The following is an 18,290-nucleotide window of genomic DNA, read 5'->3' as shown; positions in this document are numbered from 1 at the left end:
TGGCAAATACGCGATGGTTTCCCTGTTTACTACCCACCAGTGCTCAGGTCAGCAAAGTTCAGCTAAAAATACCCAGCACATTACATGCAGTCAATTGTTATTTTCCTCAAATACACTACACATTGTATGATCACACAATAGATCTAACGAAAGAACTGCACGCAATGGAATAATAAATATTAAGAGCAGACCAACCAGTAAGGTGACCTGCAGTTGTTTAATTTCCTCGATACACTTTGCTGATAGCAATCTCCATGGCTCTGTTTTGATCTACAGAGTATACCTTACAACTCCTTGACACATGAACCAGATAACAACCTTGAGTCATACTAATTATCTGAATCTACGTACGTGTCAAGATGGACTTCAGCACCAGCCCACCCATCGTATTTAGGAACTCACAAAATAACCACTCGAGACTCTTGACTTGCTCATCCCTCATAAAAAAATCCAGCTAATATAATGCTCTGAAAATGATGTTTTGCTCTTATAAAAGGTCGAACAGCATGTCCTACAGGTATGAACCAGCTTTTATCATTCGCGCGCAACAGCCTGATATGCAAGACCGCCTGTCCTGTGCCTCTAGATTTCCATGCATAAGGCCGTGCTTGGATTGAGTGTAATCTAATACAGGTGTATCAATTTTAGAAGTGTATTTTACCGGATTAGAATGATTTCCGGCCCGAAATAATAACGCGCAGGAGTGTGTATTTTTTACGGACGTATCTGACAGAAATACGATAATCCAAGCGTGGCCTACAAAAATTGGAACACCATTTAGTCCATACTCTAGGATGCACTTATAAACGGGGATAGGGATATTACATCCGGACGCGGAGTTTCTGCTTCCAGGCTCATCTGCACCCCCTCTCAGAAAAAAAATCAAAACAAATGCTAAAAAAGTTCAAAAAATTCCAATTTTTTTTGGATGATAGATAACTTGATGTGTGAGGTCTGCACCAAATTTCAACTCATTTAGACATCTGAGCAGCTTTCTGCAAAAAAGACAAAATCGGGGTCTGTAAAACTGTTTACTGTTCACGCATTGTTTTGACCCGATTTGTCTTTTTTGCCGAGAGCTGCTCAGATGTCCAAATGGGTTAAAATTTGGTGTGGACCTCACGCATCAAATTATCTATCACCTAAAAAAATTCGATTTTTTGAATTTTCAAGTATTTATTTTGATTTTTTTTTCTGAGCGGGAGCAGATGAGCCTGGGCACCGACATGGATTTCCGGATATAATTCAGCAACAAAGTACACAAGACTCATCGAACACCCGCAAACAATCTCCTGCATGGATTTAGTCCTCTCTGAGTTTAGTCTGCTCGTCCCATAAGCCATAACGTATACCAAACCCTATCTCCCAAGAATACAAGTTGTAGAAGTCGCATGTCTCACACAGCGAGTCGCTACAAAATTTACCAAATTGAAGTGCGGCTATTTTTAGTGTACTAATTGGGATGTTGTCCCTCAATTCATAAGATTCCCATCTGTACAACCACATAGAAAAGTAGGGATTGATTTTTTTATTACTTTATAAAAGCCCCACATCGTCATTGATTTCACTAGTTTTTATCCATCCGCCAATGGAATCCCCCATCTCATCATCCAAAAAAAATTTGTGTGTCCAAGAGATGTGCCTGTTATTTTATTATCATATTACTCCCTCCTCCTGATAGTAGATTACAAAATACAAATACTCTTAATTTAATATTTTTTTGAAGATATCCTTCGGATAATGATTGATACAGTTACCCCAGGGTCCATCCGCACTGGAAGATGGTTGTATACAGACCCAACTAGCTGTGTTGCACTCGTATCCTGCACCAAATCCAATCATCCACACCCGATCATTTTTCTTCATCTGTCCTTTAGCATCGATGTATGCCAACTCATACCATACCGATGAGCTCAACTGGTTTCCAAACCGATGTAGTGTCATCCACGATGGCTCGACATACTGGTCAGATAGTTTGAGGCCATGTTGTACTGAGCTGATAACTGCCGGACCACCTGCGTGGATGCAGAAATGCTCAAATGTAACACAAAAGTTAGGAATGTATGGCCTGATATTCCTCCCATGGGGCATCTTTCTTGCCATGTTGAAGAGCAAAAACTTAAGAAGCTCTGATGTTGGTAGCACGTAAGGCCCGGTTGCCATGATATTGGCCTTCAATGCGTGTCCAGCAACAACAGTAAGATCTTTTGAGAGAGCGATGCCTAGGTTGCCCTTCTCGTCTTCCTCTTGATACACACATCGGTAGGCAGAGTTGTTGGCCGCGGTGATCGTCCGAGTGAAATGCACAAGCCTAAACCGAGCCTTTGACCTAGAAGTCGACAACAACTTTGCCACTCCTCCTATGCGTAACAAGATGTTAGACAACACCATGGAACGCTTATTCCCCGAATAGTAGGATGGCCCAATGGTCTCTGTCGACACCACCAACACATGCGACCCCCGAGGCATGACCTGTAACATGTTGCTCGCTAGCCCCACTGCGATCATCGAAGCTGAGCATGCCATCCCAGAGAGGTTCATGACACGAATATCACCCCGTAACTTGTATTTGTTCACAATCATGTCGGCAATGGATGGTACGGGGCAGAACGCGCTGCAGTTGGTGATAAGACCACCGATTGCATCACGTTTGATGCAAGTCTTGGCCAGAAGGTCATCGATTACCGAGAAGACGACCAACTCTGCTTCACTGCACGCTTCATCAAGCCCACAACATGGCTCTATATAGTGATGTACAGGTGGGACACATGTCTCATCGCTCATGCCTGAGCGCTTAAGAATAGTAGCTATAAAATTGACAATAGAATCATCAAGCAAAGAAGAGAGACGTGCATGCTCGAGGAAGGTTGCCTTTGTGATTCTTAAGTTGGAGTTTTGCCGGAAGCAAGCGTAGTCGACAAGGTATACAGTTCTAGAACGGAGTGCAAGGTACAAAGTACATGTGATGACCAGTAACGCTATGACAAGAAGTGAGCGGATGGGCCAGATAGCAGTGGGTTGGGGCACAATCTCGGGTCCAGCAGCAAGCCATGGTGCAATTTTCTTGCTGACAGTTCGCAGGATGAGGGTGTTGGCAGTGCAATTGTATACCAATGTGAGGCGCCTGAGATGAGACTCTGAACTCATATTGTTTGGTGGTATCGTTTACGTGCCTGCAGAGGTGACCGACGAGGATATATAGGAGGGAACTCTAAGGGTGGGAGATTTTTATGCAAATGAAGCATGCATGTGCTGTACTTCGTAATCGTGTAGTACTTCTAACGATTTAAGGCTCCAACTGTGAAAGTGTCAACTGCCATGTCCTTGGACCTTATCTCAAACGAACGTTTCTTTGCACTCAGAATCTTGTAACAACATATGAGAGAAATACTTAACGTCAAAGGCTCATGCGGCATCTAGCGAGATCAATGAACTTCCCAATAGTAAATGAGCCATGATAGTACGACATGTACGTACATTGATCCTTATAAACTCACACACATACACCCTATCCTAACTATTAATACCTTTGAAAAACTGAGCCGGCAAATCTTCAATTGTCTAAATAATCATAGGCACCTCGTAGTCGAGGGGTGCACGAGCATGAGCAAAAATTCTAAAATAATTTCATAAAAATATGAGTACACATGCTAAGATTAGGACTTGAACCCAGTGGGCTGGTTACACCACAACCACAAGCAATCAGTTCACTGGCCTAACATTATTCATGTTGAACATTAGTGTAGCACATGTTTTTCACAGCACGATGCAGGAGCAATGCCGTTTTAAGCAGACGTAAGAACAAAGATATTGAAAACGACAAGGTGGTCTATTTGTTTTCTTGCATTTCCTATAGTTCACATCAACTTCTTTTTGTAATAAAAAAAGTACATGTTGTCGATTATCAATCACCGAGTCTAGCAAGATGCACCCTTTGCGCTGTGTACCACTAGATATTGCATATTACCAACCAACTTCGTTTTGCCACCTAATTTTGTTGGGCCCAAAGGTGTACGGCTTGTATGCTAGTGGTAATTGCCTTCACATGGCCGACCCAAATTTATAGGTCCACAAGAGATAATGGGTGATTTGTTTTCTCTTCCGCTAACAATCCTAAAACCAGGGCTTGAGGGCGACACAGAGAACCACAATCACCGTCGAATATACATTCAGTCTCCTTGTCACCGGCTGCCATCTTGTCGCTGAGAGGAGGATGCATCATATTTTTAGTGTTCTTCTTTGTCTTTCTACATGCCCTTCTAGTAGTGGACATATGCTTTTATGAATAAAATAATTCCGGTCACTCATATTGTTGTAGTGACATCAAGAAAGACAAGTTTGTGTCATCATGAAACATATTATTTAGATCTAATGAGTTTATGGCATTGTCTCGTCTTACTTTTATTATTTCACTAGCAAATATGCATGTGTGTTACAACGGGAGAAGAAAAATATAATAGATCTATACCCAATAAGCATTGCTCAAGACCCCCGCAACCTATGCGCATAGTTTCAACACAGAACCTTGCCCATGTGGCCGATTATCCTCTTTCCCGCCCTCGCCAAGCTGTGTCCACATGATCAAAACACATCCGAACATGGTAATCTATTACCTAATATTAAAGGACAAAGGATTTCATAGTTCTTCTTCCGTCACCCTTTTACATCCGTTGATTTTGTCTTAACCGTAAAGTTTAACGGCTGAGATTTAAAAGAAATATGTTGTTTGGTTGCTTTGGTTGCGTGCAACGATTCCACACGCATGATGCCCGCCTGAGCCTAATGTGTTTTATATGGCCCAACCAAAGCAGCCCAACGTAGAATCGCTTCGTCGTTTCGTCCTATGTCGCTTGCTTTTTTGCTTCCGCCGCTCAGCATATCCCCGTTCTCGATATGTATTTTGACGACCGAATCGTCCGGCAGCCCAACTCTAATACAAAAAACACAGAAAAGTGGGCCTTCATCCATCCGTGCACCATGGCTGCAGCAGGCAACGGCATGGTGGCTGGCCCTGCCTCGGACGACGGCCGCTGAAGGCGCGACGGCTGCCGCCGGTGTAGCCGGTGGTGGTGGCCATCTCCTCCATCGGAGGTGGTCGGCCTGAGGCTGGATGGTCAGATCTCGATATCCGTCATCTAGTCCCGCTACGAGTCGGGAAGACAAGTTACCGGTGAAAACCGAGCCGATGGCATGCGATTGTGGAGTTATGCGCCGTTACCTTGATGAAGGCATCGTCGTGTAACAACTAGCGACCCACTCGTGCTGTTCCGGGGGAAACCCTAGGATCTGGTCTTCCAGATCGGACGATGACGGCACTGCGGTGTTGTTTCTCTATTGGGGATATCGTTTGTGGAGCAGCACTGGAAGACAGAGGCAGGAGACGGAGCGGCTTCGTCTTGTACGAAGCTTCGATGGAGATGTCAAGTCATGCCTGGCTGACAGGTGCTACGTTGTGTCATGCCTACTCGGCAGGTGCTACGCATGACAGATCTTTCAGAATCTTCGTGCCTGGATGGATGAGCGTGGGGGCAGTGGCGCCGTTGGGCGCCGTGGTAGCGTCGAAGGATAGACGAACTGGCAAGGATGATGCGGATCTCTCTTCTGAAAATGGGTCAGCGGCCCGATGACGATGGCATGCTCTAAAACGTGTGCATGTGGTGTACGCTTTAGGTCTACTTCACCGGTTATTCGTTCCGATATGTTATGTGGATGGATTGGCGACGACACCGAATTTGAATATGGGGAGTGAGAGAGCTCCATATTATGGAGTTTTGTAGGTGTGAGTGATGGCTTCGAATGGCTTGATCAATGTTCGTGTTAGACTTTTATTGAATAATAAATAAAGATGGCCATATGCATCAATTAATGTAGAGGTCGGGGTTTTTAAGCTCCTTTTGTTGAATATTAGGGACTTCACGATGACCAACCGTGAAGCAACGCTGAAGAAGCTTGTTGGCCGGTGCGAGAGGAAGACGGCTTGAACAACCGTGGCCTTGCATTTTGTGATGATTCCTTTAATACTAGAGGTTGTCGCGCCTTCGCCGCACCGTCGTTCACTCATGGTATTAACTCTATTTTTCTTTAGCATGTCATTGCAGTCAATCTTGTCATTTTGATTCTATATATGTTGACTTGGATTTTAATTATGTTCGACCATACTTTCTTTTCATTTGTATATCGCATTTGGCTATTGTTTAAAATTGTATTTGTTTTGAGAGGAGAGTGGAGTTGATTGATGTGTGGTTGTGGTGTTCTTCGCGTTTCATCGTCAGTGTCAGCTGGTGGTTCTTGTGTGATCCCCTCGAGAGCTCTTATTCCACAATGAGACCATGGAATTTGCTGCTATAACACTCCTATGGGTCGGCTAATGAAACTCTTGCTCACTCAGTTCGGCTCCTGCTCTGCTTGCTTAGCTTTTTTCCGCTCGCTACATTGCTAGCTTAGACAAAACCGGATACCACATTTTTATTTGAATTTTTTGTTAAATAAAAAATTACAAATTTTTAAAAATGTATTTTATAAAATGTTGCGCATTAAAAACCATTTTTTTATGTATTTTTGAGAATGTTGCGCATTAAAAAACATATTTTTTTAGGAAAATCATAAATATTAGAAATATTAATTAATTTTAAACTATGTTCGTCAATTTAAAAAAAATTAGAAAAAAAATGTTCATGAACTTTAGAAAAATTCATGAATTGAAAAATGTTGGTGGATTTTAAAGTGGACACAAATAGAAACATCTGAGAAGCTGCATCGTGTTGGTGTTATTTTAGAAGTGATTTGGTATACGAAGAAAGGTATGAGGTAGATATAGGGATCTCTCGTTCAGCTTCTCAAGAAAGATACAACAGATGCACGAGTAATATAGTGTCACGTCTCTAGCCGGTTGGTTTAGTATTTACCCCGTCTAAAGTTTGATCGCTGCAATCCCATGACCTCCTACTGCTGACCAGTGGGGTGCATATGCCCAGCTGAGCCCTGACACGGGAGAACAGGACATGTGTAAACAAAGCTTGGGTTTAAGGCCGTAAATACATTTCTTTCAGTGAATGACATGATGGTCCCACATCCCCAATTCAACCAGAGAACTCCATTTCTTGGGAGCTTGGAAACTGTAAAGATTCTTTCTTCAGGAATTAGGTTTGCATATTAGGGTACCCGACATCCTGAAAGAAGCCCGACCAAGGTCAGCCAGCTAGCTTACCGGGCAAAGCACCCCACAGACGCAAGCCAATAGAAATGCAATGTGAACGTTACGCTTCTTTCACTTGTGTTCTATTAAGCGATAGCAGAGTAGTAAACCTCTCAAATTGCCCAGTCCAATTATACAGTAGGTGCTAATAGGTAAAATTTTGGGTTTCCCTAGCCGACCAAATAACGACATGGAAAACGATCATCATTATCTGTCATTTATAAATGTACAACAATGAGGAAAAATATCCTTAAAATAGTTTTTGCTTATTCAATATTTTTAAATACTTGTTCAACACTTTAATACTTGTTCAACATTGTTCAAATACTTGTTCATCATTTTTTAATGCATATTCAACAATTTTCAAATACTTGGTCAACATTTTTAATACTTATTCAACATTGAAATATCCCGATGAGGCGATGCAAACCGATAAAGACAATGATATACAAAAAGAAAAATGAAAAAAAATCCGGAGAAGAAAAAAGAAAAGAAAAGAGAAAAACAAAAGAAAAAGAAAAAAAAAAGAGAAAACCGAATACAATAGAAGAAAAATAAACAAAATAAAAACAATTAAAACAAAGAAAGAAACGAAAAAAACTTGTGAAAAAAGAAAGAAAAAACAAAAACAAGAAACAAGGATAAAACAATGCAAAACCGGCTCTATTAACCTTAATTGTTCGCGCCCTACAAGGAGCCGAAGCTGACCTAGTGTTTAGGAGAGTGGCAGCTCAGCCAGGATACCCGAGGGTTTGAATCCTGGTTTCGCTGATTTTTCTTCTTTTTTTAAACATTCGCTAAGAGGCCGGCCCAATAGCTACAACGTGGATACATTCGCTTCAGCGAGACGGAAAGTTTTTTTTCTGAAATATCCAGCATCGCTAGCATTCATTGAAAATAGCAGGAAGCAACAGAAAACAACAAGGTGGTGAAGGTCCTAAGACCGGAATGTTGGGGAACGCATATTTCAAAAAATTTACCTACGATCACGCAATATCTATCTATCTGATGCATAGCAACGAGTGGGAGAGTGTGTCCACGTACCCTCGTAGACTGAAAGCGGAAGCGTTAAGTAACACGGTTGATGTAGTCGAACGTCTTCGCGATCCAACCGATCAAGTACCGAACGCACGGCACCTCCGCGATCTGCACACGTTCAGCTTGGTGATGTCCCTCGTACTATTGATCCAGCTGAGGCCGAGGGAGAGTTTCGTCAGCACGACGGCGTGATGATGAAGTTACCGACGCAGGGCTTCGCATAAGCACTACAACGATATGACCGAGGTGGAAATCTATGGAGGGGGCACCGCACACGGCTAGACAACTGTCAACTTGTGTGTCTATGGGATGTCCCCCTCCCCCGTATATAAAGGAGGGGAGGAGGAGAGGGCAGGTCCTCATAGGGCGCGCCCAAGGGGGGGAGTCCTACTCCCAGTAGGAGTAGGTTTCCCCCATTCCCTAGTTGGAGTAGGAGAAGAAGGAAGAGGGAGAGGGAGAGAAGGAAAGGGTGGCCGGTCGCCCACCCCAATTCGGATTGGGCTTGGGGGGGGGGGGTGCCTGATGTCTACTACTCAACCTTCCTCTTCTAGACGTTGTTGGGCCTCCAAGTGCAGAGGTTTGTAGGACAGTAGCAAATTTCCCTCAAGTGGATGACCTAAGGTTTATCACTCCGTGAGAGGCGTAGGATGAAGATGGTCTCTCTCAAGCAACCCTGCAACCAAATAACAAAGAGTCTCTTGTGTCCCCAACACACCCAATACAATGGTAAATTGTATAGGTGCACTAGTTCGCCGAAGAGATGGTGATACAAGTGCAATATGGATGGTAGATAAAGGTTTTTGTAATCTGAAATTATAAAAACAGCAAGGTAACTAATGATAAAAGTGAGCACAACGGTATTGCAATGCGTTGAAACATGGCCTAGGGTTCATACTTTCACTAGTGCACGTTCTCTCAACAATAATAACATAATTGGATCATATAACTATCCCTCAACATGCAACAAAGAGTCACTCCAAAGTCACTAATAGCGGCGAACAAACGAAGAGATTATTGTAGGGTACGAAACCACCTCAAAGTTATTCTTTCTGATCGATCTATTCAAGAGTCTGTAGTAAAATAACACGAAGCTATTCTTTCCGTTCGATCTATCATAGAGTTCGTACTAGAATAACACCTTAAGATACAAATCAACCAAAACCCTAATGTCACCTAGATACTCCAATGTCACCTCAAGTATCCGTGGGTATGATTATACGATATGCATCACACAATCTCAGATTCATCTATTCAACCAACACATAGAACTTCAAAGAGTGCCCCAAAGTTTTTACCAGAGAGTCAAGACGAAAACGTGTGCCAACCCCTATGCATAGATTCCGAACGTGACGGAACCCGCAAGTTGATCACCAAAACATACATCAAGTGAATCAATAGAATACCCCATTGTCACCACGGGTATCCCACGCAAGACATACATCAAGTGTTCTCAAATCCTTAAAGACTCAATCCGATAAGATAACTTCGAAGGGAAAACTCAATCCATTACAAGAAAATAGAGAGGGAGAAACATCATAAGATCCAACTATAATAGCAAAGCTCGTGATACATCAAGATCGTGCCAAATCAAAAACACGAGAGAGAGAGAGAGAGAGAGAGATCAAACACATAGCTACTGGTACACACCCTCATCCCGAGGGTGAACTACTCCCTGCTTGTCATGGAGAGCGCCGGGATGATGAAGATGGCCACCGGTGAGGGATCGCCCCCTCCGGCAGGGTGCCGGAACAGGGTCCCGATTGGTTCTTGGTGGCTACAGAGGCCTGCGGCGGCGGAACTCCCGATCTAGGTTATTTTCTAGAGGTTTCTATATTTATAGGAATTTTTGGCATAGGTCTCACGTCAGGGGGGGGTCTCCGAGTCGTCCACGAGATAGGGCGGCGCACACAGAGGGGTAGGGCGCGCCCCCCACCCTCGTGGACGGCCCGAAACTCTTCTGGCCCAACTCTTTCACTCCGGGGGCTTCTTTTGGTCCATAAAAAATCATCAAAAATTGGCACGTCAATTGTACTCCGTTTGACATTCCTTTTCTGTAGAACTCAAAAACAAGGAAAAAACAAAAACTGGCACTGGGCTATAGGTTAATAGGTTAGTCCCAAAAATCATATAAAATAGCATATAAAACATCCTAGATGGATAATATAATAGCATGAAACAATCAAAAATTATAGATACGTTGGAGACGTATCAAGCATCCCTAAGCTTAATTCCTGCTCGTCCTTGAGTAGGTAAATGATAAAAACAGAATTTTGATGTGGAATGCTACCTAACATAATTTCCAATGTAATCTTCTTTATTATGGCAAGAATATTCAGATCCATAATATTCAAAAAAAAAGTTTAATATTGACATGGAAACAATAATACTTCAAGCATACTAACAAAGCAATCATGTCTTCTCAAAATAACATGGCCAAAGCAAGCTATCCCTATAAAATCATATAGTCTGGCTATGCTCTATCTTCATCACACAAAATATTTAAATCATGCACAACCCCAATGACAAATCAAGCAATTGTTTCATACTTTTGATGTTCTCAAACTTTTTCAATTTTCACGCAATACATGAGTGTGAGCCATGGACATAGCACTATAGGTGGAATAGAATGGTGGTTGTGGAGAAGACAAAAAGGAGACGACAGTCTCACACCAACTAGGCGTATCAACGGGCTATGGAGATGTCCATCAATAGATATCAATGTGAGTGGGTAGGGATTGCCATGCAACAGCTGCACTTAGAGCTATAAGTGTATGAAAGCTCAAAAAGAAACTAAATGGGTGTGCATCCAACTCACTTGCTCACGAAGACCTATGACATTTGAGGAAGCCCATCATTGTGTGAGACTGTCATATCTGCGGCCTCCCAGACACAGCCATGTTGCGCCGCCCTACACGGACCTCCCCGCGCATGGGCAGGCGCCCGAACACGGTCGCCCCTTCCCGTGCGCGCACCGGCATGGGAGCAGCGCCCTGGATCCTGCCGAGATGAGCAGCCCGCGCTGCCGGAGCTCAAACGGGAGGAGGAAGTGCCCCGTCGCTGCTGATCCGTGCGGGCTTTACCAGGCGATGTCTGCCGGCGGCAGCGAGTGGAAGATGGCCAGTGGATCGGCGCTGGCGGCGGCTAGGTTTTCGCACCCTGGCCGCCCGCGGAGCGACCCGAGGAATGGCTGTCGCCCATGAGACGGAAAGTTGCACTCATGTAAGGCGATATATAGTCGCCGTGCTCCATCCCTGCCGTCGCTTCCTTCCTCTGGTCGGCCATGGATGCCACCTCCTGAGTCGAAGGTCCATGGTGCCGTCGCCGCCTGAGCTGGTGCATGGGGTGGCGCCTCAGTACAACAGGTGAAAGATGAGAAGGCTACGTCTAAAGAAATAGATGATGTACACCCGCAAAAAAAAAAGAAATAGATGTACGAGGGTTTTCTAGCAAAATAACAATGTTATGTGTCAACATATGAGCGAATTGTACAAGATACGAACCTGCGAGTCAAGTTCATGTACCAGGGTGCATGTTTTTCAAGTTTTTGTATTAATTTGTTCTCACCGTACAAGTTTTTCTATCTGGGGCACAATTAACTCGTAAAAGGATTATCACAATTATTTGTTATTACGGTTAGAAACATAAGAAAAATATTTATATGCAAAATAAAGGTCGAAGATGCAACTTTGCAAATGTATCAACGCCAATCCCAAAGAAGTGAAAAATGTGTACATGGGATAAAAATAAAATACTTAATACTTTTGATGCAATAGGGATGACGTCCTCGCATTGGCGAGGTCCACCCTATTAGTTTTACAAAAAGAAGATATTGTAAGCTATAGAAAATGTGAGAAACCAAATAGCTTGATCTGCGTAATAAATCTGAACGAGAATGCTCCCGCAGCTTGATGTGAAAAACATGGTTTACACTAATGTGCAACATGAATAATATTCTATGAAGTAGTTGAGAAGTAGGCATGGAAGGTCTCGTGCGTAGTATAAAGTACAACATTCGCCCTTGTATAAACCCCCCCACCCTTCGTTGCCTGCTTCTATCTGTATCGATCTCCTCTGTATTCACATAGACTCACATTTTATAACTTGCCTTCTCGATCTCCCATCTTCTTAAATAGATCAATTACGGCGTCATTCGTAATGGTGGCAAATATATCTTTCTCCACATAGCAAATCAAGCAATCACTCATGAACTGGTCACCCATTTTGTTGCGTAAAACACTCTTCACAATATTCATTGCTGAAAAGCATCTCTCCACTGACGCTGTGGCAACCGGCAAAATTAGCACTAGCTTTAGAAGTTGATACACCAAAGGGAAAGCAAGATGCTTCTTAGTATCCACCAACTTTTTAGCAAGACCCGCCCTTTGAAGTGATTGATCTTGATTCAACCCTGTGCCGGTACTAATTCGCCCACTACTTATGGCTTTTTTTATATTCTCTCTATTAGTCTCTCTGATCATGTCTTTTCTTTTGCAAGAAGCTCCAACCACATTAAACAGAAGAGAAATCATGTAAAAGAAATCTGCAATATCTTCATTCTTCTTTGAAATCGCTACGATAACCAATTGGAGTTGGTGAGCAAAACAATGCACGTAATATGCTGACCTATTCTCTTCCAGAATTTTAGCTTTCAAACCATTGAACTCACCCCTCATATTGCTCGCCCCGTCATAGCATTGCCCTCTAACTTGTTTGAAGCTTAATCCAATATCAACAAGCAATTTCTCAAGGGCTGACTTGAGACACGTTGCCGATGTTTCCTTCACATGTACTACGCCAACTAGTCGTTCTAGGATTAACCCAAGCTTATCAACATACCTCAACACAACAGCCATTTGTTCTTTGTCTGACACATCGGAAGCCTCATCAATCAACAAACTGAAAACATCACCACCAATTTCTTCAAGAATAGAATTCAATGTTATTTGTAACAAACCAGATAAAATATATTTTTGGGTGCTCGGAGAGATAAATCATATGAAAAAAAATAAAGAATAGAGATGCTAGAAAGTAGTAATTTACCTTTGCAAAATAATTTGCAAGTTCCTTTTGAATATCTGGAGACACCCATTTGCAATTTTTTGGAGCATTCTTAAGAACTACATTCCTCACATCCTCATTCTGATTTGCTAATGTTTGTACCAACTCTCGAAAATTCTCCTTATTTTTGGATTCCTCTGATTCATCATTGCCACGGAAAGCTAAACCTTGATGTAATAAGTATCTAACAGATTCGACGGAAGTATTCAACCGAATACGATTTTGCCTTTTTGTAATATCAGTTTGCTTGTTGAGGGCAACTTTAATGGACTGATCTTGATTCATCAAGGCATCACACCTTTTAGCAGCTACATTGTGATAGCTATTAACCTCACCCACATGAGTATCCAATCTGTATTTCTTATTCCAACTAGAGAAACCATTGACAACAAATGCATCATTCCCACCTTGACCGTCGATGCAATCTCTGAACAAATAGCAACATTGGCAAAATGCCTTATGCACTTTATCACTGTACTCTAGCCAATGATAATCTTTAAACCATTCTGGCTTGAATCTTCTTTCGAATCCTCCGATGGTCTTCTGCGGATATACAAAGCCTTATTTTGGCCTATAAGGTCCTCTAGTTAAATATATTCTTCTGATCTCATCTTGCTTCTTTGGATTCTTAGTGTACTGTGATATTCTTTTTCGATTGGCCAGATCAAAAGGAAGTTCATCCAAATTAATATCTGTTGTAGTAGTAGTAGTACCAATATTTGATGCCTGATCTTGCCTTAGTCTAACTGGCCTTGAAGTCCCTGCAAGATCAGTCTCTGGTGCCGTTCGTTTCAGCAGAAATCTGTCCATATCCTTCTAGCCATAGCCTCCTACATGCAGCAAAAAAACATAAACGCAAATTTAGTAATTAGCCATCCGGAGAGAGTGAGAGACCGAGTTGTTAGTGCGTGAGACCAAGAGAAACTGAGAAAGAGATTGCCGTACCTGCGTGAGAACAGCCTACAAGGAGGGCAAGTGCCAAGTGGGCAACCAACAGGCAACACTCGGGAGATTAAGGACTATACGGCGGCGGCCGGCCGGCATCACCCTTGGAGATTAGGGATCGCCGCTGTTCGTCGCCGATGCAAATTGGGGATTAGGGAGATGAGAAAAAGATTAGGGGAAGGCGATGAGACGGAGAGGCGACCCGACGATGCGGAAGAGACGAAGAGGTGACCTGGGATCCAAACCTAGTTAGCTTCAAATACTCGAAGGCATTGGGGTCAATTGACGGAAATCCCTATTCGCCGCATTATGCGGAAAAGTGTCGACCTGCCGCACACCATCGATCGTTCGCGGGCCAGCCCATGACGGATGCTTCCTACAGAGAAAATCCCCAAAATAACGAAGAATGCCAGGAATCGAACCTCCGACCTCCCACTCGTGGAGGTGGGTTGCTAGCCACTGCAGCTTAACAACGCTAGTGTCATAGCGTGCAAGAGGGCGTTTATTATCTGTTTCATTTTTTCGCGTTCTTTTGTTTTTGTTTTTCTGTTTCTTTTTTTTATATATAAATCGCAATTTAAAAAAAAGTTCAGTATATTCAATACTTTGTTCGGTTTTTAAAAAGATGTTCCAATTTTATTGTTCAGGTTTCCAAAAAACATTTCATTCTTTTCAAAAAATGTACAAAATTTTGTTTGTGTTTCCAAAATTTGTTCGGAGTTTCAAATTTTGTTCGTGGTTTTCAAAAAATGTTCGCGTTTCCAAATTTGTTCATTTTTTCAATTTTTTGGGATTTCACATTTGTTCCCATTTTTAAAAAATTCTTCGTGTTTCTTAAAAATTTGCCCGCGTTTCCAAAAAATTGTTCGCAGATTCAATAAATGGTCAGCTTTTCAACTTTTCATTCGGAAATTTTCAAAAAAAGTTCCTGTTTTTAAAATTGTTCACGTATTCAAAAAATTTGTTTGGAGTTTCAAAATGTGTTCGCTTTGTTTGACAAATGTTCAAACTTTGAAACATTACTTACCTTAAAATTGTTCATAATTTCCAAGATTTGTTCGAATAAAATCAAAAAGTGTTGAGTTCTAGCACTTTTGTTATTCTTAGATACTACCGCTGTAAATCGGACAATTGGAAACTTGGAATCATTAGCACGCACGGAAACTGAATAAAGCAGTGCATAGCTTTTTCAATTTTTTTGTTCACATATTCAGAAAATGTTCCTGTCTCCGTTTTTCTTCTTCAGGAATTCAAGAAATGTTGATACTTTTTTCAAAATATGCATTAAAAAAGTTCACCCCAGTAACTAATTCAGATTCGCTACAATAGCTAATTTGCTACAGTACTGGTTCCAGTTCGCTACAGGATACCGTTTCTGTTTTACATTTATGGTTAGTTCTTTAAGCTATCCACTGCTTTATTTGACAATAGCACTTGTTAGTTGGAGTTTCTACTAGTGCGTGCTAGTACGCAGCTGGTCTCAGGTTCGATTCCTGGGTCATGCGCGTTTCATTCTTCTCCTGTATTTTTGCGTCCTGCGGTAGAACTCCATGGGCCGGCCCAGTCGGGTCCCTCTCTGTGCGGCACGCCGCCAATTTGCCGCAAAGCGCGGCGTATAGGAGGTCCCTTGATTGACCCCAGGGGCCATACTAGAGCTTCGTCCCTACTTCTGTCGAGCACTTCAGATTGCTATACAATCTTTCAGCCAACACCCACGTCCCTCGAATTGTAATCACAATGGCACTTGCAGCAGGTGTCCTAAAAATAGTTGCACCTCAACCCGGAGCTATTTATCCCATCCACGTATTTCTTGCCATGGTTCTACTGACCATCACCGCAAGTATCTACCTTGCACTCCGTCGTAAAACTGTATACCTTGTTGACTACGCTTGCTTCCGGCCAAGTTTCAACCTAAGATGCCCAAAGGCAACCTTCCTCGAGCATGCACATCTCTCATCTTTGCTTGATGATTCTACTGTCAACTTCATAGGAAATGTTCTCAAGCGCTCAGGAATGAGCGATGAGACATGTGTCCCGCCTGTACTTCACTATATAGAGCCATATTGTGGGCTTTACGAAGCACGTGCCGAAGCAGAGTCAATTGTCTTCTCGGTGACCGACGATCTTTTGGCCAAGACATGCATCAATCGTGATGCAATCGGTGTTCTTATCACCACCTCAAGTATATTTTGTCCGATACCATCTATTGCTGACATGATTGTGAATAGATACAAGTTAAGAGGTGATCTTCGTGTAATGAACCTCTCAGGGATGGCATGCTCTGCATCAATGACCGTAGTGGGGCTCGCAAGCAATATGTTGCAGGTCATGCCTTGGGGGTCGCATGCATTGATAGTGTCAACAGAGACCACTGGGCCAGGCCACTATCAAGGGAATACACGCTCCATGCAGTTGCCTAACATCTTATTCCGCATAGGTGGAGTGGCGAAGTTGTTGTCGACTTCTAGCTCAAAAGCTCGGTTTGAGCTTGCACATGTCACGCGGATAATTACTGCGGCAAACAACTCCGCGTACCGATGTGCATATCAGGAGGAAGATGAGAAGGGCATCCTAGGGACACGTCTCACTAAAGACCTTATGGTTGTTGCTGGAGAAGCACTCAAGGACAATCTCACTACAAGCGGGCCACTTGTACTGCCGACAGCAGAGCTTCTCAAGTTTTTCCTTTTTGACATTGCTGGAAAGGTGCTCTATTGGAGGAAGATTAGACCATACATCCCCAACTTTTGTGTTGCATTTGAACATATATGCATCCACGTAGGTGGACCTGCGGTTATCAGCTCAATACAGCGTGGCCTCAATCTATCAGACAAGCACGTTGAACCGTCACGAATGACACTATATCGCTTTGGAAACCAGTCGGCCGCATCAGTGTGGTATGAGTTGGCATACATCGATGCTAAAGGCCTAATGAAGAAAGGCGACAAGGTGTGGATGATCGGATTTGGTGCAGGGTACGAGTGCAACACCGCTGGTTGGGTGTGTATACAACCATCTTCCTGCGCGGATGGACCCTGGGCTAACTGCATCAATTGCTACCCTATGGATATCTCTAGAAAAGCTTAAAATAAGAGGATTTTAAGTGTCATTTACTATAAGCGGAGTGAGTAGTGTGATAAATAACATGCACATCACTCCGACAAACAACAATGAAGAGGTGGGGGATCCCATTGGCTGGTGTATCAAACTTAGTTACATCAATAAAGATGCAGACTTGTTAAAATAAATAATAAATCCCTACTTTCTTTGTGGTTGTCTAGATGAGCATGTTATGAGTTGAGATGACACTCCAAATAGTAGTATAGTTGGCTATATCCACATTTCACTATGGTGATTTCTATACCAGCTCGTTTGGCACCTAGCTTTTCATTTCGTTTTGTGGAAATGAAATGAAAACATAATCCTGAGAGGATTTCATTTGGTGGGATTTGGATTCCATACCCAATTTTCTTGTTTGGCTGACATATGGGTTTATGAAATGAAATGAAATAAATGTCCTGTGCTATTTGGCTGCTTTGAATTATAATCAGAAATAATAAACGTCCAGAACTCCATCTATACATTCAACACATTTATAATCTAAGGCAGCTAATAAACCCAAAAATAATAATGCACTTTTTCCCGATTAATATCATAATTAACTCATGCAAGGATGGGTCATGTCTAGGGTCTAGAAGGCACAAAGGCATCATATTTCACACAGACAAACATGGTTCAGATCTAGAAGGCACAAAGGGAACATAATTGACTCATAACCAAAAAAGATCACGGTTCAAAGCTTGTATTAGGCAGGTTCTGGACAACAAAAGAATACAACTTGCCATCATAACCTTTAAGACCATAAAAAATAATTTTTTGCATCAAGACTAATTTCTTTTCATTACATTTGCTAAGGCTTGAAGAGGCATGAACTTGTGGCTTACTTATTGTCCTACAAATGTGATGAGGTGTGTAAGAAAACTGGCAAATGTAGTTATTAAATGTGAAGTGGGCAAACAACAAACATCGGACCAATATTTTAGTTCCATCTTGT

The 18,290-nt window shown here is 42.5% G+C and overlaps 2 protein-coding genes across 2 annotated transcripts; one reads left to right on the top strand and one right to left on the bottom strand.

Moving 5' to 3' along the window:
* Nucleotides 1–1,212: 1,212 nt before the first annotated feature.
* Nucleotides 1,213–3,147, bottom strand: LOC120970313 (3-ketoacyl-CoA synthase 5-like). The gene is made up of 2 exons (XM_073504974.1): nt 1,799–3,147; nt 1,213–1,612 (listed from the first exon to the last, which is right to left on the bottom strand). Exons 1-2 carry the CDS (start codon nt 3,145–3,147, stop codon nt 1,537–1,539), a joined length of 1,425 nt encoding a protein of 474 aa, XP_073361075.1. The 3' UTR covers nt 1,213–1,536.
* Nucleotides 3,148–15,826: 12,679 nt separating this feature from the next.
* On the top strand, nt 15,827–17,323 carry LOC109733090 (3-ketoacyl-CoA synthase 6-like). Its single transcript, XM_020292291.3, has one exon. The coding sequence runs from the start codon at nt 15,974–15,976 to the stop codon at nt 17,321–17,323; it is 1,350 nt and encodes a 449-aa protein (XP_020147880.3). The 5' UTR covers nt 15,827–15,973.
* The last annotated feature ends 967 nt before the right edge of the window (nt 17,324–18,290 follow it).

The sequence above is a fragment of the Aegilops tauschii genome, chromosome 7 (genome assembly GCF_002575655.3).
Source record: "Aegilops tauschii subsp. strangulata cultivar AL8/78 chromosome 7, Aet v6.0, whole genome shotgun sequence".
In the NCBI taxonomy this organism is placed as follows: Eukaryota; Viridiplantae; Streptophyta; class Magnoliopsida; order Poales; family Poaceae; genus Aegilops; species Aegilops tauschii.
The sequence above is the reverse complement of the archived record's forward strand: the minus strand, read 5'-3'. Positions and strand labels throughout refer to the sequence as shown.

What these genes read in the sequence shown, in the direction of transcription:
- LOC120970313 (XM_073504974.1), bottom strand. Translation starts at nt 3,147, where the DNA reads ATGAGTTCAGAGTCTCATCTCAGGCGCCTCACATTGGTATACAATTGC. An exon ending in GAGTGCAACACAGCTAGTTG is followed by an intron (nt 1,613 to 1,798) that starts GGTCTGTATACA and finishes CAAATTTTTTTT; the next exon opens with GGATGATGAGATGGGGGATT.
- LOC109733090 (XM_020292291.3), top strand. Translation starts at nt 15,974, where the DNA reads ATGGCACTTGCAGCAGGTGTCCTAAAAATAGTTGCACCTCAACCCGGA.